The sequence below is a fragment of the Lonchura striata genome, chromosome 2 (assembly GCF_046129695.1).
Source record: "Lonchura striata isolate bLonStr1 chromosome 2, bLonStr1.mat, whole genome shotgun sequence".
Taxonomy (NCBI): Eukaryota; Metazoa; Chordata; class Aves; order Passeriformes; family Estrildidae; genus Lonchura; species Lonchura striata.
In genome coordinates, this window is record NC_134604.1 from 91,057,651 (window position 1) to 91,084,630 (window position 26,980).

Below are 26,980 nucleotides of genomic sequence, written 5' to 3' on the forward strand. Positions count from 1 at the left end.
AGTTCAGTTTTCTGTCAGTGGTGAGATTAGAGCTAGATGTCCATAACTCTGGATGTTTGATTGAAATAAGTATTCCTAAGGCACCACACTGCTGTAGCTGGTGGTAATTTGAGGTGGTTGGGGTCTTGTTAGGATTCACAAAGGCAACTGTAGGTGGGGTGGCTGTGTCCCTCAGTTATGAATCCTTCAAGACAGAGGAATTCTTTTTCTTACACTTCTTGTCAGGAGAAAAATTTAAAGCCAAAGCAGAATTTTGAAGCATTTGAAGAATGCATTGTTAACTGCAGTAACTGAACATATGAAATGCATTCTGCTGCCTCTCTGAAATAAAAGTTTGGTACTACTGACTGTGTGCTGTATAACATGAAAGTAGCACTTGGCTTATTTTACTTCTGGCCAGAAAAAAACCCTGTCTATCTGCAGTGGCTCTCCTCCTGACCAACTGCTATTAACAATAATATTTTCTGTATAAACTGTATGATGATATGGGTGGTTTTGGCTTTGTATTTCAGGCCAATTTCAAGGAATCTTACATGGCTACATTTTATGACTATTTCAATGAACAGAAATATGCAGATGCAGTAAAAAATGTAAGTAATACATGTGAAGGTTATAAAAATCCTGCTGTGCTGTTGAAGTTGAATCCTAGAAACAATACATACTGTTGGTAAACCAGGAAGGGTGTTGAGAAGAGCAGACTCCTGATAACTAATATTCAAGAAACTTTTATTAAATTATCACATAAATTATTAAATTGACACGTCAATAGTAAAATTTCTTGGCATCTAGTTCTAGTTAATAAATAGGTTGAATTAACAATCTGCTGCTTAGAGCTTTTAAGATGTGTGTACTTTGTAGAATGCTTCAGATCTGTGATGGAAAGTAGTCCAAAAATTAATCCAAAAGGAAGTGAAATATCCATATAACAAAAGAGAAGCACAAGAAGTATTGGGCATCTGCAGTTCTGCTGCTTAAGAGCATTTTTGCTATTTTTAGGTTACAGCCCAGGAGACTTCCCAGATTCCTCAAGCTTTTGCCATTACCTTCTGTTTAACTACTTTTACAAATACTCTCATAGCTCTGTGCTATGCAAATGCTGAAAGATTTTAATTTGGGTAGTGTGGTCCTGTCATTTTTACATCTGCTTTTTGTTCACCTTTTAGTTTCTAGATCTAATTTCATCTTCAGGAAGAAGAGATCACAAGAGCATAGAGCAGCCTATATTGCTTAAAGAAGGGTAAGTATGCATGTGCAACAAAACCATTTACTCATGTGCTCACTACCATTCTAAGTCACCCATCTCTTTCTGCCACCCCTATTCCATTCGTGCAATCAGAGAAAAATGTAGGAGAATTCCTGGGTTGCAATTTCTGTTCTTTGTGGTTGCTATAGCTGATTTGAACATATTTTTATTTGATTTAAACATCGTAATATAAATGTGTTTTGAAATAAGTGGAGAAAAGAGAAGTCTGTAGAACTTAATTAGCTCAGCTGAGGCAAAATAAACTCAGCATTGTATTAAAATCAAGCTGGGGTCTTCCTGAACTCTGTTACTGTAACAGAAGAAAAGCTGTAACATTCCACCATGAAGACAGTGGAAGACTGAAAACAGATACTGAATAACTTAATGAGAGCAAAGCCTACAAATGGAATTTGCTTTTGCTGCCCTATGAGATACATATGCTAACTGTTATCGTGGCCATTTTGAGGAAAATTTGACATGTGCTTGGAGCAGTTTATAGTTTCAGTACCTTTCTTTTTTTGGAAAGTATGTTCCATATGCTGTCTTAGTTTCAGATACCAATTGTTGACATTTTGTGTTACAAAACTGGGTTGTTAAGATCCTCTCTAAGTGCACTGTAGAAGCAGCTTCTTAGAGCTAGGAGGAAGAAAGTAAAAAAACCCAAATTTGTCAGAGCTCAGTAAACTCAAATACTATTAGAAAGTAAGCCTTCATGGTCACTTTAAGTAATGCAAAAACTACATTGTCAGTGAAAACATGACTACCTCTTCTATTTAACCTTAACAGTTCACTTCTCTGATAAACCTCTGTCCTTAGAAGCAATTTAATTCTGTACATTTATCATCTTTTTGGTTTTCAACTTAAGTTTATAGTCTGTAACATTTACCCTCTAACTGTAAAACATTTTTTTTTGCCTCTGTCTTTCTTTTGCTCCTGTCTGATTTTTTTCTGTCTTTTCTTGCTCGGCCTGTGGCTGCTGTTGTAAGGACTCTTAAACTAACAGTAAAGAAAGTTGATGGTAATAGTTCATGCAGGTAAGATGGTAGAGGCAGTTGCTGCTTTGCTGTAGCTACTGGCTGACAGCATGTCCTTTGCAGCAGTAGATTTGTCTGACTTAACTTTGGGGAGGAAGTATTCTATTTAACCATCCTGAAATGCCTGTGTAAACCCAGCAGGGAACATTTAGTTACCCATTTCTTGATGTTGATATTTTATTTTATTTTTCTTAAAACAAAAACCTGCTGTAAATGAAGTATAAAGTATTTCTATTTATAGGAAGGGCACTAAGAAGCAATGTATGCATCAGGAAGAACTTACTGAAAGTGTTGAAGAGACCATGCATTTTCTAGGCACTTCTTAATTAGTATTCATGTAAATTATTCTCAAGGTTAAGAAATGGCCTTCGGCAGTCTATATTTTTATTTTTCCATTTTGCATTATTACCATGTTTTGTTGTGGGACTTCTCACAGCCTTTGACTTGATTCTTCTCCAGACTGAATGGTTGTTTAATGGGGTTTCTATTTGCCTTTGCAATATGTTTGCTTGCTTTTGTGTTTTTAATCTATCTGTGCCTCTTTTAAGAGTATCAAATGGAAAGCTATATCATAAGGACTTTTGATTGAAAAGATTAATCATTGGCACTTGGGTTTGCTGGTATCAATCACACCATCATTGCTTAACAGCTGCCTGTCTGATTCTTTCCAAAAGGAAGAGAATGAAAAGGAGAACTTTTTTTTTTTTGGTGGTGAAAAGGGCATGTCGATACTTCCTAGCAAAGCTAAGGCAGATCCAGATTCAGGTATACCATAAACATGAGAAGAAAGAATATCTCCAACCACCTTGTACTGAAATGGATTTAATCTTTTACTTCTTCTCCCTTTGTGCTTGTCTTTGTTCTGACTTCTCATACATTCTGCAATTGCTAGAAACAAAGAAGTTGACCTTATAACTTCTGTGATTTTGAATGCTAGTCACCTGTCTCTGGAAAATAAAAGCACATTTTTCTCTTGGCTATGTCACCTATGAAGAATTTAATTCGAAACGTGCTCTTAGCCCTGCCATATGGAGTTTGCCTTTTTCAAAGAAGGGAGGCTCTTTAGGAGTTTGCAATTTTAAGTCATCTTTAAGCTGTCATGAAAAGGATTAGAAACTAACTTGAAGAACATGTTGTCTTGCCCAAGGGTATCAGTTCTTCCTTTGAAATTTGCCTTGACCTGGAGTTATGAGGGCTACTGCCAGTGGGCCTAGTGACAATCTGAATAACATGGTGCTATTAAATATTCCTCAAGTATTCAAAGAATAAGGACCAAGACAGAACTGTCTGACCATTTTAAGAATGAGAGATGTGTAACTATAACCAGTTAAAAAAAAAAAAAAATCTGCTGCTGTAGACAGTCTTTGTCAGCTTTTGCTCACACAGCTTGGAATGAGCAGCAGATACCAGCCCAGCTAGTTACAAAATAGTTAAAGTCTGAAGGAACTTGGGTTTCTGTTTGAGCTTTAAACAGTCCTGTGGTTTGGTCAGATGTATTTATTTATGACTGCAGATACCAGAAGCTAGAAACAGTATTAGCTGTTCTAAGCATTTTAGCGCTCTGCTTTTGAAAAATCTTAAAGCAGGTCATTCACTGTGCTTTTTGTGCTGTATAGTGCCTTCCTATTTAATAAAAACTACTCTGTAGTAAGTAGTTTTTACCCACTCAATTATGCAGTTCTGTATTTGGCACAATAGTTAAAATAATGTGTAGAGTAGCTGCTATCAATTCTCTATGGCATGTGCAGACACATTTTTATCTAACAAAAGTGGTGCTGAGCAGTTGAAGTCACCAAAGTCACACTGAAGTTTTTGGATTGATTTAGTGGTTAGGAAAGTGGTGGATGCATCACAGTTTCCCAGTAAATGAATTTCACAATAAATTCATTCAAATTTGAAATTAATTAAAACTGACAACTCATAAATGAGCACCCCTAATCTGCTGAAAAAGGGGTGGGGGTGATCTACCTTCCAGTCATGAGATCACTTTGAATGTTATTGAAATTGCATTTCAACAGCAGTATCTATGTGCAATTGCGAATGAGGCTGTGAAACATCCTGATTTTGTTTCTAGAGCTTGAGCGTGATTAAAGCATGTAAGGGTACAGTCCCCATGCACCAGAGGCTTTATACCTGCCTTTTAATTATTAAACATAGTCTAAACTCTTTGAGCTTTCTCACAGCTTAAAAAAAAAAAAAAGCTTGTAGAGTCAACAGGTCGAGCTTAGCAGAGCAGTACTAACTGTGTTTTGCCTTTTTTCTGCTGCACTAGGAAACCATTTAGCTGGATTTGTAATTCCAGAAAGGGTACAAACTGCAGCTCAGTTAACTAACTACAAGTCAAGTTACATGTCTTGCCCCTCATCTAGATCTGGGAAAAGGACAGACCTAACTAATTGATGCACTAAACCTGTCCAAATGTGACACTTTTCCTTGCCAAGAAAAGACCCCAGTAATTAGAAAACACTCTGTGTCACCTCCTAAAGCTTTGCAAGTGCTATGACGTATATCCATATGTATAGACATATATGTGTAAATCTACATACATAAGCATGTGTTGTAACAATTGGTGCCCTGTTTACTAGGTTCATGATCAAGAGAGCACAAGGAAGAAAACGATTTGGTATGAAAAACTTCAAGAAGAGATGGTTTCGCCTGACAAACCATGAGTTTACCTATCAGAAAAGCAAAGGTAACAAAGGTTTGCCAGTCTTGTTTTTGATACATTGAAGCAAAGATTAAACATAAGGATTGTGTAGGAGTAGAAGACTGAGATCTAGATCTGAAATTGTAGAAGACAGTGCAGACATGTCTGTCAGCCTGTATGTTCTTGCTCTTTTTTTAGTGTCTGTATTGACAGTTAGAGAAGCTTTTTGGATAGCATAATACCCTGTAAGTAAGCAAAGTATATGATAGTATTTGTCTAATATCAGTTATTATCATCATCTGTAAGTTTCACAGTTACCTAGATTGTCCTAGAAAACAAAACTTAAAAATCTCAAGCTGGAATTTGGGTTTGTATTGAACATTCTCAGATGCATCTCAGTATGTGCTCCTAAATTCTGTAGTGTTGGCACAACTGGGTACAGTAGACAAGGATTCACCATGTGATTCTGTGATTCTGATTTGCTAGCACAGTCCTTAAGTATTATCTTAAGTATATTTCTGTTTTCAGCTGCACTACCTTAGACTAGCAAACCTCTTTGAAACTGATTACTGCAGCAGGACACAGTATATTTACTGCAAAGGTGACGATGAAATAAATCATTCCTGTCAGCTGAACTGAACTAGTGGTGATGCAAGATGTCAAAGCCAAGTGTGAAATAATGACTGGCATGATCTGAACATATTTCCTTATCTTTCTTCCTCCCTATGTACTTTACATGATGGAAGGAAGTGGTATTTCTTGTGTACTACTGAACAGACAGGAACAATTTGCAAAAAGCAAAATCCTTGCTATTAGGCAACATTATGTGAACACATTTTTAAAGTTCAAAGATTGCCTGCTGAGTGAAAGATTTTCCCTCTTTTCTTATGCAGTCAAAATGATTTTCAAAGAAATAGAATTAGTCCTTAGAAAAAGGGCAAAAAGTGAAGATGAGTTGTGAGTAACTGGCTCATTATCTGTGTGTCTGTGTGTTTTGCAGGTGATCACCCTCTGTGTAGCATTCCAATTGAAAACATTCTGGCAGTGGAAAGACTAGAGGAGGAATCCTTCAAAATGAAAAATGTAAGTAGGTCATCTTCATTAATGTATTTGTTAGGCTGCTCCAGATCCAGCAGCCTAATCGCCTTTTTCCCTTCTGTAACCTGGATTGGATTTCTGTTGAAAGATGTACAACCACAGCTGCTTGTTCTATATATAGTAGCAGGAATTTCCAAAAGTACAGCCCATTCAGATTCTTAACAGCCCAGTCAGCAGTCTTTGGGTTTTGTGATCTGCAGCACACTCAGTACTGAGCACTGCTGATCAGCTGTCAGCTCTGTAGGGTCACACACACAGGTAAGATGATAGAGTCCCTGCCCTTTCTGCCAGGCCTCTCTGGTGAGAAGGAACTTGCTGCTTATAATTGTGAAGGATCACAACTTCTTTATTAGCAGTTAGGTTTCCTTATTGGTTCATGAAAGTACATATATATATATATATATATATATATTTTTTTTTTTTTTTTTTTGAATTTGGGTTTGGTTATGTACCAAAACAACATCTGTGCTGTGGTAGTATGGTTTGCCATTTTGGTTGCCACATTAGAGAATAAAATACAGCTGTATTTCTCATGCATGGAACACTACTGCCAACTTCTGTATTGTGTAAGAACAGACTTGATCAGTTTGAGTAGTGTTGGGAACCTTTTTCATACATCTCTGCCTGTAAAGCTGAATCCAGTCCTTTAAAATTTGTATTTAAAATTAAACAAAAAAAGATCTCAGGTTTTTTTCCAGTTCTGAGCATGCATCTACTACAGACTTAGTTACATGTATAAATGATTGTGACTTTTATCTTTTTCTGCCTTTAAGACTTTCCTGCCATCTACACTGCTTGTGAGCACCATGCAGGACAGTGCTCAATCCTGGCCTAGATATTAGGTTCCTCAAACAGCTCTTTGTTAAAAGTGAAATACAATTCTGGGTTCTTCAGTATTTCCCAGTTTTAGGTATTATTTAGGTATCTATGTCCTCTCTCAGCTAAAACTTCTAGAGCTTCTAGAACACATCTCATCTGTACTATAGTTTGCTCTGGTGTTTATAACTCTACTACACAGGCAAAAACCAACCAAGCTGCAGAATAATTTAGTCTATCAGAAGGCAGCTGTAATATGTGATGAACTGTTGCCAACTGTACTCTGCAAACTAAATTGATTGAGCTGAAAGCAGTCACACAGTTGAGATAAAACTCACTGTAGAGAGGAGTGAGCTACAATTCTTTAACTTATACTGAGTGTAGTGAGCTCTACTGAGCATCCAAAATATGTCTACATTGTGAAGATTCATAATCAAAAAAATATACCTTTGTTAACATCAAAAGCCATGTGCTATTTTGGTTGCTTAAATTCAGTATTACCTGGGAAATCAAGGTGACTACATCCATTCCAGAAAGTAAGATTCAATCTTTCCATTAACAGTAGAAAATAATGTTACCACCTTCTTGTGCTAATATATTCCTATTTTTCTTGCCATACATAAATAGATTACTGCAGCAAGATCAGAATTCTCAGAACACCACAGCAGATGTATTTGCAATGGATATTCCCTTGTGGGTGCTTGTGTGATAAAAATTCACATTTTGTATAAATACTCTTAGTGTATCTGTGCTCAGAATTGCACCAAGCGTCTCTTTCTCACTCATGTTAAACTTGCTTGTCTGGCAGTAAGGCCAATAGCCTTCGTTGTTCTTAAGCACAGTTTGGGGAATGTGAGGGTGGCTTTAAGTACTTTTTGGGTCTTCTGTGTTGTTTGAGAGGCATCTGGTGGTTTTGGTAGTGTAAAGGTCTTGCAGCCACTTGAAATTCTTGGCTTAGTTGTGGGCTTGTCAGTAACTATTGCCATATGTTGGATCACTTTGGTTGATATCCTCTTACACAAAGCCATACTCCTTAAATCTGTTCCTTGTTGCAATGCAGGAGGCTCCATTTAGCCCAGCAGGACATTAAAATTCTTTTCCTTGTAGCTCTGTGTTAATAGAGTTGAACTGCGTGTTCCTATCTTCCTTTTTGTTCCTTCCATCCCAAACTCAAGTTGCCAGTTATGCCCTGAAGAGTTTTATTGAAAGGACTCTTTGGTGTGTAGTTGACACTGTTGGGCTGATCACACTAAGCAGCTCCTACACTGCCATGGTGTATTGTGCCTTTCTAATCATTGTCTGATACCATTAGGGAGATACCAATAGTGCTTCCCTGCTAAATACAGGGAAATGGTTGTTTGAGTTTTCCCTTTGCAGTTTGGCATGATGCACATTTAAAAGTGTCACAAAGGAAGAAAAGACTGTGCTTGGTACCGGTCTGCAAGATTCTCCCAACCAGCTAGGTGGAGAATTGAAGCCAATATTTCAGGTCTATGTAACAAAGGCAAATTTCAATTTTGTTGAGTCTGGTTTGTTCTTATTGTTTGGTGTGTATGGTTTTTGTTGGGCTTTTTTTTGTGTGTGTGTACCTCTCTGGTTTTCTTTTTAAAACAGCACAATGAAACCAGCTGTTTGGAAAATTGTATTCCATATGATATGGGCAATGTAATGTCTAATAATTTGAATAATCAAGTGAAGAAGTAGAGTGGAGAAAGACAATTTAGACACACATGAAAGAGAGAATAAAATGTATTAAGTATTTGCAGAAGCTAGAGGAAATTACCTTTCCAAAATTTGCAGCTACGATCACTAACTTGAGCTTAGTAATCATCAATGCATGATCAGTGTAATCAACCAATAAGGCTGTGCATCACAAATTTCCTTCTTCAGGAGGAGGAAAATAAATACCCTTCTAGGTAGCTTTAATTAAGATTTTCAGTGGCCAAGCTGTAACACAGAATTAATGTGTAATTATTTAAACCACCTGATGTCAATCAGAGAGAAGCAATATTTCTGTGCTCTTCTAATAGCAGCTATAGTTGGCTACAGAAGCATGGAAGTTACTAAAAGGCAATGGTCATGCTGAAACAGGTACTGGAAGGACTAGAGAAATTGCAGTACTACTGCAAAGCTGTCACTGAGGCTGGATCCAAACTCTGTTTTCTTTTTTGCCTTCTGCTGACGAGCATTTCCTTTCAGGCCAGTGCTGGGTTCCTCTGTCAGCCTTCCAAAACTTGGAGTTACAGCATTACTAAAATTGTTTCCGTGAGGCTGACAACAAATATTGTTGAGACCCAAGCAGCAAATTGATATTAGTTATTTGTAAATAGTTTCCTACAGGAATAGTATCACACTCCTTGTACCAGGTGAAAGGTCTTGTTCTTTTAAGGGCACATTTACTGCTCGGTTTTGTGTTAAAATATATTTATTGGTCCATTCTTTTAGTATGCTGTGTTTTTCCTGCAATAAATCCTAACTCAGAGTCTAGCCCTAGGTTGACTGACTCATTCTGGTGCTTTATTCCGTGGTTTATTTGCAGATGTTCCAGGTGATCCAGCCTGAAAGGAGAGTCCTGTATATCCAAGCAAATAATTGTGTGGAGGCCAAGGACTGGATCGATATCCTCACCAAAGTTAGCCAGTGCAACAAGAAGCGCCTCACTGTCTACCATCCCTCGGCCTATCTGAATGGCCACTGGCTTTGCTGTAAAGCCACTGCAGACAACACCCCTGGCTGCACACCCTGCACAGGGTAAGGGTTTTAATGTGCCACTGGTGTAGTTACTGCCTTGGTTACCTGTGTCTCTGCAGGGTGACTTGCAGGGGCACGGTTAACCAAGATTTGCCAGGTGTACAGATGTTCAAAGGTCATCTATTGGTATTCTTGATTCTTCATGTCTGGATTGAAATGTTGACTTTTTAGAGTTAGAGATGGTGATAAGAAGGGATTGTGGGATTAAAAATACTTCGGTTTTGATCATTTGCCATTAATAAAAATGTCCAAAATCCCTTCAATATCCTGTTTGTAAATTCCTGAAGCACTCATCTGCTGATAGATTTAATTCTGAACTGATCTTTTCAGGGGGCTGCTCATGCTCTCTCTTCAACAAAGATGTACTGTCTGGTTTGTAGGAAGCAATTTTCATCTAAACTGAGAGAAGTCACAAGACTGTAGTGGTAGTTAGGATATAAGACCTGGGTAGTTGGAAGTTCAGTGCTTTGGCTCCTCCATCTGGTTGTAGCTGACTAATTCACCATAATTAGTCTGGATACTGATACAATCTTCTCTTTGAAGTCAGTGGAAGGGTGGTGGATAAACAGAGGAATAAAGAAGTTTGAACTTGTCTTCTTTTGGGAAAAAAGTGAAGGTTTTGAGCTCTGTTACAGTCTATTGGCTTTCATAAGAACTCACTGTTTTCCTTGTTAAGTGCTTTATGTGCTATAATACACTGTTTAGCATATAACTTTTACCTCTTTCTGATGCCTTACAGAGGCCTGCCAGCAAATATACAACTGGATATAGATGGAGATAGAGAAACTGAGCGCATCTACTCTCTTTTCAACCTGTATATGCCAAAATTGGAAAAAATGCAAGGTGAGGATTAAAGATCGTTACATTTCCAATTTACTTACCAAGGCAGAAATGCCTGTGAAAAGTTGTATGTTCTGGTTTGACCAGCCTTGCAAATCACATCCTAGAACAAGTGGCTTTATTCCCTTCTGCTGTCTTGAGGCAGTTGTGTGTATTATTTTTGGTGCGGTCTCATGGTCTGTAAAAAGTTCTTTGTGTACTAATAGTTGTTTGAAATACTGTCTTAACCACATCATCCTAAAATAGCATAGGCACAGAGCGTTACTTGGAGGCTCTGAATTGACAAATCAGAGCCAGCACAGAACCAGAGGTTTACTGATCCTGACAAGAAGTTGCACCATTAAAGCTGAGGTTTCAGTGGAATATAGTTTTGTGTTACCAGAAGTCATGTGTATGCACATTCCCCGATTCAGAGCCTAAGAACAGGCTAGGATGCAAATGGTTTCTTCTGAAAGGCTCTTTCAGAATTACCCATTGAGGATGACCTGTGGATGCCTGTGAAATGTTGAAAAGTGGCTGGGAAACTTTCAGGAGCTGAGGGAAGTAGGGATGTGATGGAAAGGATAAAAGAAAGAAGAGACAGCAGAGGAAGTTGGTACTAGTAGGCATGCCAAGAGAAGTATCCGGTGTACACAGTGCCAGACGTGAAATCTCAGTTTAGCACAGGGAGTGGCAGGGAAGCCTTCACTGTGGCAGTGATCTTTAAATAGGGTTTTATTTTATAATATGAGATAAGTCAGTGGTGTCAAACACACACACTGGAAAGCACTTTAATCTGTTACTGGCTGCTGTGCAATTGCAAACTCAAGATCCTCACCACTTCCGAGCTGTCTGAACCAGTGCCCAGCTTTCCTCTGTTCCAAATCCTCTCTGCCAGAGCCAGGATCGAGTTCCAGCGTTGGGGAAAAGGACACAGGTCTGGCAAAGCAGTGCAGCAAGGGGAAGGGAATTTGAAAGCTGAGACTGGGACAGCAGTAAAGCTAGAAGGAGAGACCAAGTAAAATCCTTCCCCTTCCTTCCCTCCTTCCCCTTCCTTCCCTCCTTCCCCTTCCTTCCCTCCTTCCCCTTCCTTCCCTCCTTCCCCTTCCTTCCCTCCTTCCCCTTCCTTCCCTCCTTCCCCTTCCTTCCCTCCTTCCCCTTCCTTCCCTCCTTCCCCTTCCTTCCCTCCTTCCCCTTCCTTCCCTCCTTCCCCTTCCTTCCCTCCTTCCCTCCTTCCCTCCATGAAGCAGGCAGCCAGGCAGTAGTTATGGCATATTCTGCTTATGGTTGTTGCATGAATCTTTTAGGCGCAATGTGGTAAAACAGGGCTACTTCCGCCTGTAATGTTTTCAAATTCAGCCCGTACTTGCTGCCTGGGGGTGGAATCTGTCTCAACAAGTGAATACTTGACTTTGTGCGGGCCAGCCCTGCAGCACAGTGGCAGAGGCAGGCCTGTGTAAGAGTTTCCAAAATGTGTGCATGGGGTGCAGATAGTGGCAATTGAGATGAAAGCATTGCCTGTGCAGCAAAGGACAGCTTCCCACCAAGCCAGGAGCAGCTGCCAGGCTTGCTGTCCTTTCCATATGAGATGAGGAGGAGGGAATGGGCATGAGACTCCCTCTGTGCCTCCCAACAGCCCAGCAAAACTTCTGCTGTTGATATCAGCCACAGTTCTGTGGTGGTCATACAGAAGAAAAGCTCAGACTGAATATTTTTAGTCTGCTTGTCTTGACTTTTCCCCTGCCTCATATCTATTCCTGTACTTTTTTTTTCCTCCAGAGGCCTGTGGGAGCAAATCTGTATACGATGGACCTGAAGAAGAAGAGTATTCTACATTCATCATTGATGACCCTAAGGAGACATACAAAACACTAAAGCTGATTATTGAAGGTGTTGGAAATTTAGAGCAGGAGCATGCTCAATATAAGAGGGATAAATTTAAGAAGACAAAGTATGGAAGTCAGTAAGTACAATGGGTTATACAAACAGGGGAATGGTCCTGGAAGGTGGTATTTTCCTTGCTTATGTTCTGGCTTTCACCATATTTTGTCCAAAAAAGGTCCTGCAAATACATACAAGTAGCACTGTGGCTTAGGAGTTCTAGCACAATATTTTAAAGCACTGAAATTATTTTTTTAATGCTTGTTTTTAATGCAATTTAATAAATAAAATTTAAATGTGGGCTTGTTATATTGTTGGTATTAAATTTTGAACCCATGTTGGTGAGCTGAGCAGTAGTTAGTAACAGAAGAGACACATGTTTACCAGCTTATCTTGGAGTGTTGGTTTAAAAATGGAAAGAGTGGCTGATACAGCCACATGACTATTTTGTGTACACATAAAGCATTCTGCATATGGCTGACAAAAGAGAGGATCAATTCAGTCAGTTATAGCTCAAGTAAAATGCAGTATTAACACAACAATTACAGCTCTGAAAATCAATCATAGGGAAAAAGTTTTTGTGTGTTCCACTATCTGTTCTGACAGTTTCACGTCTGGACAGAAGGCTCTATGTGTAATACTGGTTTTTTTCTTCTCTTTTAGAGAACATCCCATTGGTGACAAGAGCTTCCAGACATACATCAGGCAACAGTCAGAGATCTCAGCACATTCCATATGAAGTGCAAAGGAAATCACAGGACAGTGCTGAAGGGTTGATTAGTGATGCTAAATAGCAAAACAAAAGGGAAGCCACACATGTAGCAAAATATATGGATAAGTGTCAAGCTTACAAACTTTGAGACTTGGTAAATGTATTCTCTTTTCAAGAAACTGTTATAATAGTTGCTATGCACTTTATTCATCTGGTTATTCACAGATGATAAAACCCTGCCTTCTAGGCAGTTGTTGTGTGTATTTTTAAATTTGCTTTGGTTTCTTGGAATCTAGTGATCAGTTCAATGATCGAGGTGTGTGGACTTCATCTTGACAACTCCCATGCAATTCCTTGTGTTTTGGAAACCAAGCATGCTGCTAATATATGCAGCATTTTCTAGAAAGGTTGTTTGTTACTGTTTTTTGTTCCTGATTAATGTATATTATGCCACATCCCCTGTGTGCTGTCTTAGGAAAAGCTTAGTAGCACTTCACTTTTAATGCCTGCATTTAGAAAAGAAGCAGAGAAAAGTCCCTCTGGTGTAATCATCTACATTGTAGCATGTATTCTGAGCAGGCCAAGGAGCAGGCCTTTTGTTTTTACAGCAGTGTAATTTTTGCTAACTGTGCACAGTTTTTAATAGAAATTAAAATCTGAATGGTACTCGATATTTTTGAGATACAAAGTCATTTCTCCAGGCACATTCAGCAGACTTTGGATTTGAAGATGCAATCTCAGCAGTATAATAAAACTGACTCTCATAAATAGGAGTAAGAAAGAAATGAATTCATGTCAAAGTTACGTGTCTCTTACACAGTCCAGTGAATGGTAATCTTTGAAAATCTGCCAACTGAAACGCAAGGTAAGCTGATTTTGATGACCTTTTATCACCACAGTGAGAAGGACAAATAGAATATGAATCTGGCAGCTGAGACATGCTGATTCCCAGGCACAAAAGCCGTCAAGATGGGTTTTCTCTGAAAGGATGTTATGCACTGGAGTCCATGCTATACTAGTACCACTTGCTTTTCTGGAAAATAGATTTCTACTTTTCCAAAAATGTTTTTAAATACTTTTTAAAAGAGACTTCTTAAATGATATTTAGTATATTAACATGCATAATGATAACTTGTTAATGCTATGAGTATAGTAAAAATGGAATGAGCTGTGTATCTCACTAATACCAACAAAAGGAGAGGAATAAAGATCTTCTAAATATTCAATGCATATTTATGTATGCTGTTTAGCTGTACACCATAATTTTTCTCTGTGTAAGAGTCTGGTATACAAACATCTAGCTTTGATGGCTTGGAAGCCTGCATGATGGACTTTAGGCCTCTGTGGGGTAGAAGCTAGTACAGGTTTTAAGCTGAGTTGGATCGGAAAGCATTGATCAGTTTAATGTGAAGATGTCTGTCTTTGCTTCAAGTGTTAAAGAATAATTCTTAACTGTGTCCTCATTGCATCTGACATGATTTAAGATGGCTAAAGTACTTCGAATGCCTCTGTTTGTTAGTGATGTTCTTAGGAATTAAGTTTTGGTTTTGTTCAAATATATAGTAGACCACCTTCTAGTAGATGATAAATGATCTTTTATTCATCTTCACCCAGCAGACTGGGGAAAGGGAAGTAATGAAGTATTGCAAAGATGCATTTAGGACTCCAAGCTTTTAGCTGCCATGAACTGCAATTTTTAACATGTATTTGTAACTTAATATTGTTTTTAAAATACTAATGACCTGTAATGTGTGTTCCACTTGCCAATTAAAAGAAATGGTTTATTTCTGAGAACTGTGTCCACGTTTGGAGTCTTTTTAAATTCACTGTGGCCACCTGCATGCCTCTTGGCAAAGCATCTGCTAAGAGTGGGTGCCATGGATGAAGATCCTTGTGAGTGTAACCTGCCAAGTCCCATCCTTGCTCCTGATCCCATCCCCATCCCCCCCTTTTCTTATCAGTTTGTACCCGTGGGACTCTGCAGAGAACCAGACTGGGCATCTGAGCCAGCCATGAACTGCCTTAGCAAAGAAAGCTTGCTCAGATAGGTCAGCATCTTGAACTGGTTCCTTGTGTTAATGCACAGTAACTGAGCTGAGACCATGTTGAAAGGACAGGAGGAATGAGCTGAGCCCACAGCACCCTGCATATGCCTATGGATTGGCTCACAGATCTATGGAACCACCACCCTTCTGTCTGGGACCTGTCCTGTGCCAAAGCCTTGGGCTTGCTGAGGTCTGTGCTAGTCATACTCCTGGAGCTTACCAGTCCTCTCAGGACAGTCGTGTGCACGGAACTCACAGAGATGTGTGACAGGCTGCACACTGGTTCTCTTGGGGAGTGTTCCAGGGAGGCTGGGCAGTGGTCCCCCCAGGATGGAAAGCTGCTGACTGGCAATTCAGGGTGTGTTCACTCAGCTCATGTTGAAGGTGACTGCCAGTGCTGTGGTGGATGTCTCAGCAGAATCCAGGCATGTGCTTCGGAGAAGCTTCTGGGGCTGAGCTGCTGCAGGCAGGCTTGAGCTGGGTGACAATAGATAAACCACACCCAGGAACAAAAACCAAACTGATGGTGGAAGACAAATCACCAGTGTCCTGGTCAAGGTGGACTTAACTATGATTGTGGGGTTTTGCTGAGGAACTGTTAACCTTGTTTTGAAAACAAATTTTTACATTAAATGCGGTAGGAAACTGACACAAGATTTGTAAGCAATGAGTTAAATGCAAAATTACTGTAAAACCATTACCAGCTCTCTCTTTTTCATTCGGTCTCATCTGGTGTATACAATGATTTTCTTTTCCTGCTAACATAGCTTAAGTCAATAGGAAATCTTTGAAATCTTTTCTGCAGCATAGCGTTGTTTGATGTTTGGTGAGGGGGTTGTGTTAAAACTGGGCTTCCAGTACTTGCTTAGCCTCTATCTCCTGTCTGTCTGCAGCATATGTTTCTGATGTTATCTTCAGAAACACTCAGAAATCCTACCCACAAGAGAAATAGCTTGACTGGGAAACTTGGGACAGCATCCCTTGTGTCTGGAATGAAGAAAATAGGAAAAAAAAAAAGCATAGGCAAAAGTAAGCACATCAGGTCAGTTTTCTTCTCTGCTCTGAGGCTGAAAGACAACAAAATTATTTTTGATAGAAAAAATAGTAAAAGCTGGGCTGTTCTCTCCTGGGGCTCCTACTGCCAAAGAAGTTCCCTGTGCCTGTCTTCTCCCTTGCTGAAGCAATGTGCTAGGGCAGGACTGATGTGGTGACAGGACCCAGATACATAAGGCAGCTGTGTGACACAGCTGTCTGAGGTACCTGAACTTCAATGTGGTTCCCATCCTCTTTCTGCCATACTCTGTGCTGTTTCACCTTCTTAAAGGTGTGTGTGAGAAGCTCACCTGGATAGCAGGTATGAACCGTGGTGGCCCCCATTATTAGCTGCAGGAAATGGGTGCTGCAGGAGGAATATGCTGTAAGGACTGGCAGCAGGTGGTGCTTGGAAGATAAATAACAGCATCTTCCCACAAGCCACCTTGTGTGGTTGCATTGCAGCTGGGCTGGCAGGGCTGACTTAAAACAGCATTTCCTTCTGGCTCTTGGGCTACTGTCATTGAACAGTAAATAAATTATTCCAAAGCTCAGATGGATACAGAGGAACAAAGGAAGATTTAAGACACTGTATTCCTATATGGATAAGATTCTGGATATGATCTGTGAAAGAAAAGATTGCAAAGATTCATCATTAATCAATTGTTCTGAGTTCCTAAAATAAAATGGGATCCTAAGAGATTAATCTTGAGGATAGAAATCACTTTTCCTAACTTGAGAACAAATTACACTGCCTTTCCATTTCAATCCTTATTTTTCTTCTGCATTTGAGCCACTCTGGTTTACCTGAAAATTTAGCGTCATTGGGTTTGCTGGTTTTGTGCAAAACTGTTACTTTCAACAACAAGGTTGCCTGATGTTAGTAGGTTTGCCTACAAAAATATTGGAGAAGTCTTGATTAAACAAAAGGCTCACCAGCAGCCTGGGCTAGATGTAAGGAAAGTTGAAATTATGAAAACATAAATTGGCTTTTTACTAGTTTGAGAATGTTGCTATGCTGCATTTTAACCAAAAGCTTGTCCTAGATGACATCTGGTTAGTGTTAAGAGCAAATTCTCTCTACAAGTGTGGGGTCTGTGTGGTGTCTGATGTACTTTTCTAAATTCAGTCATCATCTTTAACCTCTGTCAGAGCTGCACTGTTCTGTCCTAAAGGTGTCAAAAGGAAGTACACTTTTTATTGTTTGCTTTAGGCCATAACAAAAGTACTATCTAGATATGGACACTTACAGACAAATTAGTAAGTTTTGGTAGAGGTGACAGCATTGCACAGGATTGCCATCATAAAAATTTATACCAAAGCTGTAAATTTGTAGATTTAATTGACCAAGAAAGATACTTTGGATAAATGTAGCCATTTATTTCTCCAGGGGTGGAAACTAAAACTGCAGTCATCATGTTTGTGTAGAGAAATCTGATGATGGGAATACAAGAAGTGAATTTCATGAATTAAAGATTAAGAAATAAATACTTGATAAAAATACAAATGGTGCACAAAAAAAATGGGGGGGCTACCCTGAAATGCCTTGAGTTTTGCTTTTTTTGGCAAGTTTTTCTGCATTTCAGCTCAGCTAGAATTTCTATTTCTCATTCTCTATAGAAGCTATCTTTTTAGCAGCCATGAGAGCCTATGACTAGAGAGGATCACAGCTGAGAAAAGCAACTTTAAAAATAGACTCATCTGGGGTGTCTGGAGATGCAAATGCTTTGCCTCTCGCCGCACCACAATGTTGTGAGAACAGCTCTGTGGTATGTCTCCTCTTTGGTAAGGACCCCTTAAAGGGGTTCTGCTGCCTGCCCTGGCTGTGGTCCTGCATCCCATTAATTGCACTGATGAATCAGTAAAATAATTGGGAGTTGTTGGGAGATTTTGGACAAGTCTGGATTGTCTACCTAACCAGGTTTACAGCTATCTCATTAATACTTGTGTCAGCGCAGCTGACGAGATGAGGACAAGCCACCCAGAGAGCTTTACCACCAGAGAGAATGTGTGATAGCTGCTCTGGCACCTCCCCACCAGCCCTCTGCTGCCTCGAGTTGGCATGGTGAAGGCTGTGAGAGGCTCAAAGGCAGGCTAGTCTTCCCACTAGAGACCTGAGCCTAATGTCTTTTGTTTGAATATTGTCATTCCGTGGTATAATTTCTGTCAAAAATGCAGCAAGAGAGAAAAGTAAATAAAAAGCCCTCATAGGGAGTAGTTTGTCAAGCCCTCTGAGAGGACTTAGCGTTGAGTCTCACCACAGAATAGCTGGTGCCCAAGCTATTTTGGTGTCAGAGATGGCTGATGCTTTTGCTTTATTTAGAAGTTGTGACTACAGGAGAGGGGATGAAGATACTGGCATGCCTGGGCAGATAGTATCAGTCTCACTAAGAAGAGAAAGATCTGAAAATCCTCATGGGAGACAGAACCCATCTTCCTGGGCTGGAAAGGGCCAGGGCCTGCTCAGCTCTTAATGGTAGGACTTGACACAGTCAATGTAAAGCAAGAGCCAGGAGGCCATGGGCAGCCTAAAGTAGAAAAATCAGAACTGGTTTTGCCCACTGGGCTCCCAAAGCTGAATGATGCTCTCTTAATCAAGCAGTAATTAATTTTCTCTGGTTGTTTCTCCCACCTAAGCAATTTCTGCTATGAAGGAGACTGCTGCTTTCTGTTGTGTTCCTTCAGAGCTGAAAACCCTACGAGCCACCATGCAGCCACATGTGCATGGACCACCCGCAGCTGCCTGAGGCCAGCAAGGAGGAGTGGGGCACTTCCCTGGTCCCTGCATGTGGGTGCTGCAGGATAGGAAGTCTCCCCAGGCTCTGCACGCAAGGTTGCCACGACTTCTTTTGCCTTCCTTCCTTCTTTGGCCCTGTCCCTCCAATTCTATCCCAGTTTCTTCTCCTCACCTGGTGCCTGGGTGCACAGGATAGACCCTGCTTACCAGCACCTTCCTCTTGTCCTGGCTGCAGGCCCAGCCTGTTGCCCCTTCTGGTGTCTCAGATCTTGTGTTCACCATTGCCCTAGTCCTTGTTGTTATCACCAATCACCAGAAGACTCAGCGTGGAAGGGACCTCTAGGGGACCCTTCATCCCACCTGCCCCTCAGATCAGGTCTTTTCCTCCTGATAGTACCTTTTTGGTCTTTGAGACAGCACCGCTGTCCTCACTCAGTTAAGGAGGTCACTTGGGCAGGGACACAGTGCTGCAGTGGAGGAAGAACAAAGCTGCTGAGCTCTCTGGGAAGTTTTATTCTTACCTTACAAGAATCTCAGTGCTACTTGGAGGTAATGGGATGCAAAGAGAACTATTTCCATGCCAGAGGCAACTAGGTAAAATTTCACTCATCTGATTATTTGTGTGTGGCAGGAGCTGAGTATTAGGGGCTTTGAAATGGCATCAACCACAAGTGTATTTTCTTTGGCAGGGGATGAGGAATTATATGCTGAATATGTTCATACACAATTCTGACAGCATTGTTAGAGTGCTACTTAGGCAATCTCAAATCTCTTGTGATATCTGTGAGAAGCAAAATTTGTATTTAAATTAATTCAATAAGACATCATAAGACAATGAAAATCGGATCTGCCTCTCAGTTGCAGATATCCACCATGTAGATGCTGACATTTCAATTAGTTACTCATCCTCCAATAGTCAGGGGAAAGAGAGAGGCCTCTCTAAACTCTGATTCACAGCACTTTTTACAATGTCTACTTTAGGATGAAATTAATCAAACCTGAAAATTTTTCAGTTCCATTCTGTAGACTGCAAAGAAGCTGGCAGGATATTTTACAGCATGGACGTCTGAAGCTGGTGAGATGAAGCCCAGCCAGGTGACAGGAGGGAATCCCAGCTGCTGTGCTGTACATTGACAGGAGGGAATCCCAGCTGCTGAGATGTACATTGACAGGAGGGAATCCCAGCTGCTGAGATGTACATTGACAGGAGGGAGTCCCAGCTGCTGAGATGTACATTGACAGGAGGGAGTCCCAGCTGCTGTGATGTACATTGACAGGAGGGAGTCCCAGCTGCTGAGATGTACATTGACAGGAGGGAATCCCAGCTGCTGAGATGTACATTGACAGGAGGGAGTCCCAGCTGCTGAGATGTACATTGACAGGAGGGAGTCCCAGCTGCTGTGCTGTACATTGACAGGAGGGAGTCCCAGCTGCTGTGATGTACATTGACAGGAGGAAGTCCCAGCTGCTGTGATGTACATGTCGCTTTTTACTCGCCCCCGTTGTGCAGCTGGTGGTTTCTTGCAATCCCTGGGTTTTCGCTGCTGCCTTTGGTGCCACAGGGACCGCTAGATGGGGGTGCAGGCTCTCCTGCGGACCCGTCGCACAGCCCGGCTGCTGCTCGGTGCGCAGCAGCGGCTCGGGAGCGCTTTCCCGGCCACCGGCGCCGCTGGCTCGGCTGTGCCACGCACGGGCTCGGGTGGAATGTGAGCCCCTTATGGGCTCCTGCTGAACGCGCTCTGAGGGCTTAAACCGAGTTGTTTTTCCTTTGGCGCCTGTGGTGGGACAGGAGCGCACCCGGTCAGGGACAAGGCTGGGGCTGCTCTCAGCGCCCGGGATGCGCCGGGACCCAGCGCGGCCGCCCAGACAAACCTGGGCTGGCAGAAGCAGAGCAAGTGGGGTCAAGCCGTGCGTGGCGAGTTCACAGTGCTTTCAGCTGTGCCGGATAAAACAATATTCCTGTTTGACAGAGGACAGCCAGATGAGAAAGGTAAATCCCTCCTGCTTCAACGCAAGGAGAGTGGCGATTCTCATGTGGTACCACTTAGTTCTACAGCACCAAAGCAGCAATGAATTTCCTGGTAATTGCTTTTGGTTTACTTTGTACTTCTTGTATTGCATTGCCATCACATTCACATTAGAGCTGGCCCAAAGGATTTATGTTCTGGAAAAAAAGAATAATTATAAACAATGCGAAGGATATTGACATTCCTAAATTTGGAAGTGGGTATACCATCCTATTGTTTTTGCAAACACTAGCAAGAATACTACTATATCTGATCAATCTTGTGAGTCCTGAATCTTGTGAGAGAGACTTCTTTAGAGCTCCTCAACTATCTGACCAAGAACAGCTTTCGAGTACATCCTTAAGACATGGAAAGCATCTTTTGTGCCTTACTGTTTTGTTTGCAGGGATCAGGTGGAGCTATCAGCTGTGGGGAGTCCTTAGTAGGGAGCTGCTGGCAAACCACCTCTGCTTCTGTCCTGGTGTCCAGGCACCAGAGAAGCTGGGCTGCTTCCCAGGCTGGACAAGGCAGGAGAGAAGGAGCAGTGCTAAACAGGCACCTCTGTCTTGGGAGCTGCTCAGACCTGGTCTAGGGAGGGATCTGGACCTCAGCTGGACAGGGGAGGAATTTTCTCTACAGCTTTCTTTTATGTCCCTCCTGAGCATTGCATGTTCAAATCTCTGTCCTGGCATGCCTTAATCAAACCCTGACCTCCACAGCCCCTCCTGCTGTCACTGAGCTCCCATGGCATGGGGCATGGCTGCTGGCAGCTCTCCTGGAAGGAGCAGATCCTGCTCCCTATGGGCTACCAGCTTTTCCTGGCAGGACTGTGTGAGCCCAGGGAGTTTGCCAGAAACATGCCCAGCTGTCACTGGGGAGGCTGGCACTTGTGGCCATGGAGCACCTCTGCAGGGCACATCCTGGAAGAGGAAGCATCAATCACACTGGCTGTGTGGCTTTCTCCCAGTGCTTTGCACAGATCAGCTGATCTCTTTTTGTTTGCTCTGTGGTTTTTCCCCAGGAGGAACGTGACTCGTGACCTGCAGATTTCCCTTCTAAAGAAATGTTTGCCTGAGATTTGAGCCAGCGCTTGGACTGGGGAGTAGAGCATTTCTCAGCCAGCTCCTCCTCTGCAATGCCCCTAAATGTCAGCATTCTGTGCCTTTCCCTGGGCAGACAAGGGGGCAGGGCTGGCAGGACCTGCGTGCTGGGGGCACAGGCTGCTTTCATCTGTGTTTGCCACAGACTGGATGTTTTGTGCACTGTTTAGCTGAGATGTCTGTCTCCAGATGCTGGAGGATCTCATTCTTGTCTGTGAGGGCTGACATGGACCAGCTGAGAAGCAGATGCTAATTTAAACTAAGAAACAGGGCTTCAGTCTGGTTTGCCATATGTCCCAGTCACCTTATACAGAGCAATTACACACATGTGGCGCTGTGGTTGGTGCAGGGTGAGCCTGTGATCTCTAATGCTTATTTCTAAAGGGCTATGCTGAAGCCATGCTCCTTTTTCTTCTATGTGTGGCTTTGTATTTAGGTGGGTATCTGCTCTCACCCCATTTACTACTTAAATTCCTGCTGCTGGTCTGTCTCACACCCATTTTCTGTCATCTGAATTTTACCTTCTTCTTTCACCATGGTCATTGCTTTTGTAGTACAAAATGCAGTTTTGGTGGGAAGGGCTGGGGGAAAAGCACAAAATTAGTTATTGCACCAGTGAGGTGGGTTTGGTTCAGGCTGATCTTCTCAAAGTGACACTGGGGCAAATACAAAGAACTGTGAGAGAAGAAACCAGTGTTAGATACAATATTCCTTTCCCCTGACATCTCTTTTGTTTCTCTTATAACAAACAAAGGTGAGATGATGCTGGAAGATTTACACTCCAAAAAGTGAAGAGGGCACTTCCCATTGATAAGAGCTGTTCTATGTGTTCTGCGTGTTTGTTCAGAGTCTGGGGAGGGCACTACTGGGTTAAAACCTAGCAGAAATATTTTCCAGCTCTGAGAAAGCCCTCTATGATTTGCAAAAGAAAATGAAGGAAAGGGTGAATGAAGAGCAAATTCAGCTATGAGAAACCTGCTGGAGGTTAAATTTCTGCCTTTACTGCCCTCCAGGACATGCTGGCTTTGAAGGTGAGTGAGAGAGGTGTTGCATGCTCTAGGTAGATTTTCACTTTAAACACTCAGTGTAATGGTCTAGGTAAACCACCTCTTCCTGGTGCAGTGAGAGCCACACAGCCAAAAACTCATAATCCAGATATACTTTAATCTGCTTTATCATAGCTGGCTGTCTGGCAGTCTAGCACTCACTAACAGAGGACTTCCCTTGCCTCACTCAGTAGAGATCTAAAAATTGCTCTGGGAGATATTTTTGGGACAGTGAGTGTATGAAACATATCAGCCCAAGTCACAAACACTTTCTCTTGTTAAATGGCTTTTAAAAGGTATAACCAACCTCAGGGTTTTGAATTATCAGCAAACAAAATAAGACTTGGATTCAGTTGTGAGGCCTTGGTGGATTATGCTTCACTCTTAGTAATACCTCCAGCATCCCACTGTCTGCTCTCCCCTAAGCCATTCTCTGGACTGAAGGCTTTTGGAGGCATGAAGGGATTGTAGTGTATCCTCTTCACTGCATACAACAGATTCTGAACAACATCTCTGAATCCCAGAGGGGCTGGGGGCTGCTGATGTGATTTAATTTTAACAATTTTAATAATTGTTAAACAATTTTATACTATTTTAACAACTGTTAAAAATTGTTTCCCTGAACAATTGAGCCCTGAGCTGATCCTAAGCACTCACTTCTGAGCACAATGTGTTTCTGCTGTGGTAAAGGAGAAGCAAAAATGATCAGTCACTGCCTGTACAACTCCTGACCCCAAGAAACAGCTTCTGGAACAAGTCCAGGGGACATGACTTCAAGGGCACCTGATAAACTCTGGAGTCAGGTGAGGTAAGTCATGGGAGCTGCTCATCGTTCAGTTACCTTGAAACAGAGGAGCTGAGCATCCTGCTCAGATTTACATGATGAGAGGAAGGCTTGTGCATTCTTAGATCCTTTCAAATCCTACCAAAACTAAGAGCTGATGTCCTAATTAAAAAAAAAAAAAAAAGAAAAAAGAAAAAAAAAAAAAGTCAGAAAGCACCTCAAAGCCCTGCTAAGCACAGGACAGCAGTTCCCAAACCTCTCTCTTGCCAACTCTGTCTTTTGCTGGGAGCCACTGGCCCTGCAAACCCTCTGGACAATGTAAGCTTGCATCTGTATATCTCTGAGGGAGAAAGTGCAAAAATAGCCAGAGTCCACTGCCACCACTGTTAACCTAAATTCAGTAGAGACAGATGCAGGAGAATTGCTGCATGCTGGAGGTGTTGAGGTGCCCCTGTCCCACTCAGTAATGCTCTTGCTGCCATCGCTGCCTGTGCATGGGACCCAGCAGCATCAGTATCTCACCCAGAGGGCTGCTTTTCACTCAGATATTCAGAGGAGTAGCAGAAACTAAAGTGTGAGCTGTCTGTCTGTCAGCTGGCCTTTCAGTGAGGGGGGTCTGAAGACACCATGTCTGTTGACTATTAGAATTACGAAAGAAATGAGAAATCTGCCTTCCTCCAAAACCTCCAAGCAAATCTCCATGCAGTCAGGCTGCCAGAGGGCTGAAGAGTCTGAGCAGTGCTGATCCCTGAGGGTGGCCACTTAGTCCTCAGTGGTGCAGGGCTGTCTGCAGCACAGCTGCTCCAGCTCAGACTGAGGCATCTGAAATATATTCCAAGGTCACTATAGCTTTCCTTCCTGTAGGACTTGCCTCCACGTCAGCAGCCCTGTGGTGTTTGTTGGAACAAGGAGCAACAGATAATTTTCCATCTTACAAAGCACAAGGTTTGCTGCAGCATAGTGGGTAGGCTGGGTAAAATATCCCACTTACTCCATGTTTCTCTTGTAAACATTTTCCCCTCTCTGCCCTGCCTCCATCAAGGGGGCTGACATGTTTCTTCCAAGTTACCAGTGTACACCTGCCAGCAATTTTCCATTGTCATGGGAAGTCCTGCTGTATTCCTCAAAAGCACAATACTTTCTTGCTGCAACCAAATCAATCACTAAAAAAAAAAAAAAAAAAGTTTGTGTATCAGATACATCATTAGCAAATATTGGGCAATTCTTGTATTTGCCCCTGGCAATGTTGCACAGGGAAGTGTCATTGGATGTCAGCACAGTCTGTGTCCCTAGAAGCTCTGGAAAGCATGATTCCCTTTTCCTGATGTAAATGCCATTTGGAGCTGAAGAATTTAATCTGATGTTCATACAGCCTCCTTGAAAGGCTAAGGGTAGTTAGTCCTTGATTGCCATTGAGTACGTCCCATCAACCGTGCAGCTGCAGATGGAAATAGCTTTTCATAAGATAATCTTTCTTTTTCTATTCTTTTCCCTGAGATCAGTTTTGCTGTAGGAAATATGTTGTTCAGAGCAATGGGCTTGCAGGAGGCCAGTAAGGCATCCCTGCAAGCTGTATTTTTTCACTCTGTTCTGAATTTCCTTGGCAAAGGTACATAAAAATAATGCAGAGAGCTTGGAGGGAAGTGGATGTACTGTAGGCTGTGATCTGATGTTTTCCAGACAACGTCTGGCAGCAAAATCCACTCTTCTTCAATGTCTTCAATGTCTTCAAGAGGTGGGTAATATAATCAAATATTGGTGTCCAAGAATAGATTTGACTTGTCTGTTTCTATCTATCTTTTAATGTACTTAACATAAAAAAACACCACTAGGAGCTCAAATAGAGCTCCCCACTCAAACCTGTAAATATTTTTTGGAACTCCTACTTTGCAGTTTGCAGTCTGAGCCTGTCCCGCTCTCTCTGCTCATCCCAGGGCAGCTGTGTGGTGGGGCTGGCTGAGGACAGCCCTGGTCAGCTGAGAGCCTGGCAGAGTCTGCACGCACCAGCACTCACCAGGGGCCCCAAGACATCTTGGTGAAGACATGATATGAGCATGGTCTTTATTGAAAATGCTGATTTTCATGTAAGGAGTTGGAAAGGTCATAGAGGGAGGAAATGGCCAAGAGAGGTTGGCATGGCCTGACTCATCACTAAATTAGCACAGTGGTAAACCTAATCTCTTGAGATGGTCAATGTAAAATGACAGGCAACTTGTGTCTGCAGAAACACTGCTTGTAAAATTGAGGCAGGTCAGCTTTGGGTTTAGCTGTGAATAGCTCAATGGTGCTACCTCATGGCCAGAGAGAAAACTACTTCATCCTTGTATTTATTTTTAAATTTTTGATTTATCCTGTATGTGACAGACTTGTCACTGGAGTCTCTTACTGCTGGACAAGTGTTCCAAGTACATCCAAGTCTCCAGCAGCATACACGGGAATTTTTTCTTTCGGTGGAGACAAAGTGCAGACTTAAAAGTTGCAAGGTTCACAGAGTGCTTCTGTTGAATAGAAAGTTCTGTTTGTCCTTCTGCTGTTACCTAGCAGTGTTGTACCCATCTCAGACAGGGAGCTCTTTGGCACAGGGGCAGCTTCTGAGCTCTGTTGCTCAGCTCCCTGCAGAGGAGGCCACAGTGCTGCAGCCACCACAGCTGGCTGGCGTTGCAGCTGGCCCCTACAGATACCATGCCCTGTCTTGGGAAAGATAAAGTTAGGAGCAAGCCAAAAAGAAACTGCTCAAGGCTTCTGAAAAAGTTGCCAATGGAAGCCAGATTCTTCTGGGCGTTTTGTTCTTTCCCCCATTGGATGCCAACTGTCTTCTTTTCAATACTAGCTGGAAAAAGATCAAGCACCAAAGCATACTAGAAATGACTCATGATTTGGAAAATTGGTCTGGCATGGGAACCCCTCATTCCCTTTCGCCACCTTGTTTCCAGCCCTGACACAGAGTATTTCTATGCTGCTAAATAAAAGAGAGCTGGGGACCCATCTGCTTGCTACCTGCCCCTTGCTAGGCAGATTTGAGCTACACTGATTGCTTTCACCCTGTATCACACCCACCCTGGCTCTCTTCTGAGCTGCAGGTGGTACCTCCTGGACCCAAAGACGTGTTTGTGGTTTTCTGTCTCCTTTTGATGCAAAGGGTGAGAAATAGTGTGAGGCCTCACAGTGCAGCCCCCAGCAGCTGCTTTATAGCCAGACACCAAAGGTGGGAGGGAGTGAGTCCCCACAG

The 26,980-nt window shown here is 42.0% G+C and overlaps 1 protein-coding gene across 1 annotated transcript in view; it reads left to right on the top strand.

Annotated features, from left to right (window-relative positions):
- RASA3 (RAS p21 protein activator 3) overlaps positions 1–14,795 on the top strand; it is a 129,109-nt gene extending 114,314 nt beyond the window's left edge. The window contains exons 17-24 of the mRNA XM_021545628.3: positions 513–590; positions 1,164–1,237; positions 4,863–4,969; positions 5,925–6,007; positions 9,378–9,589; positions 10,329–10,432; positions 12,188–12,371; positions 12,953–14,795. Coding sequence (XP_021401303.1) covers positions 513–590; positions 1,164–1,237; positions 4,863–4,969; positions 5,925–6,007; positions 9,378–9,589; positions 10,329–10,432; positions 12,188–12,371; positions 12,953–13,028 — 918 coding nt within the window. The 3' untranslated portion in view covers positions 13,029–14,795. The remainder of the gene's footprint in view (positions 1–512; positions 591–1,163; positions 1,238–4,862; positions 4,970–5,924; positions 6,008–9,377; positions 9,590–10,328; positions 10,433–12,187; positions 12,372–12,952) is intronic.
- Positions 14,796–26,980: the final 12,185 nt, after the last annotated feature.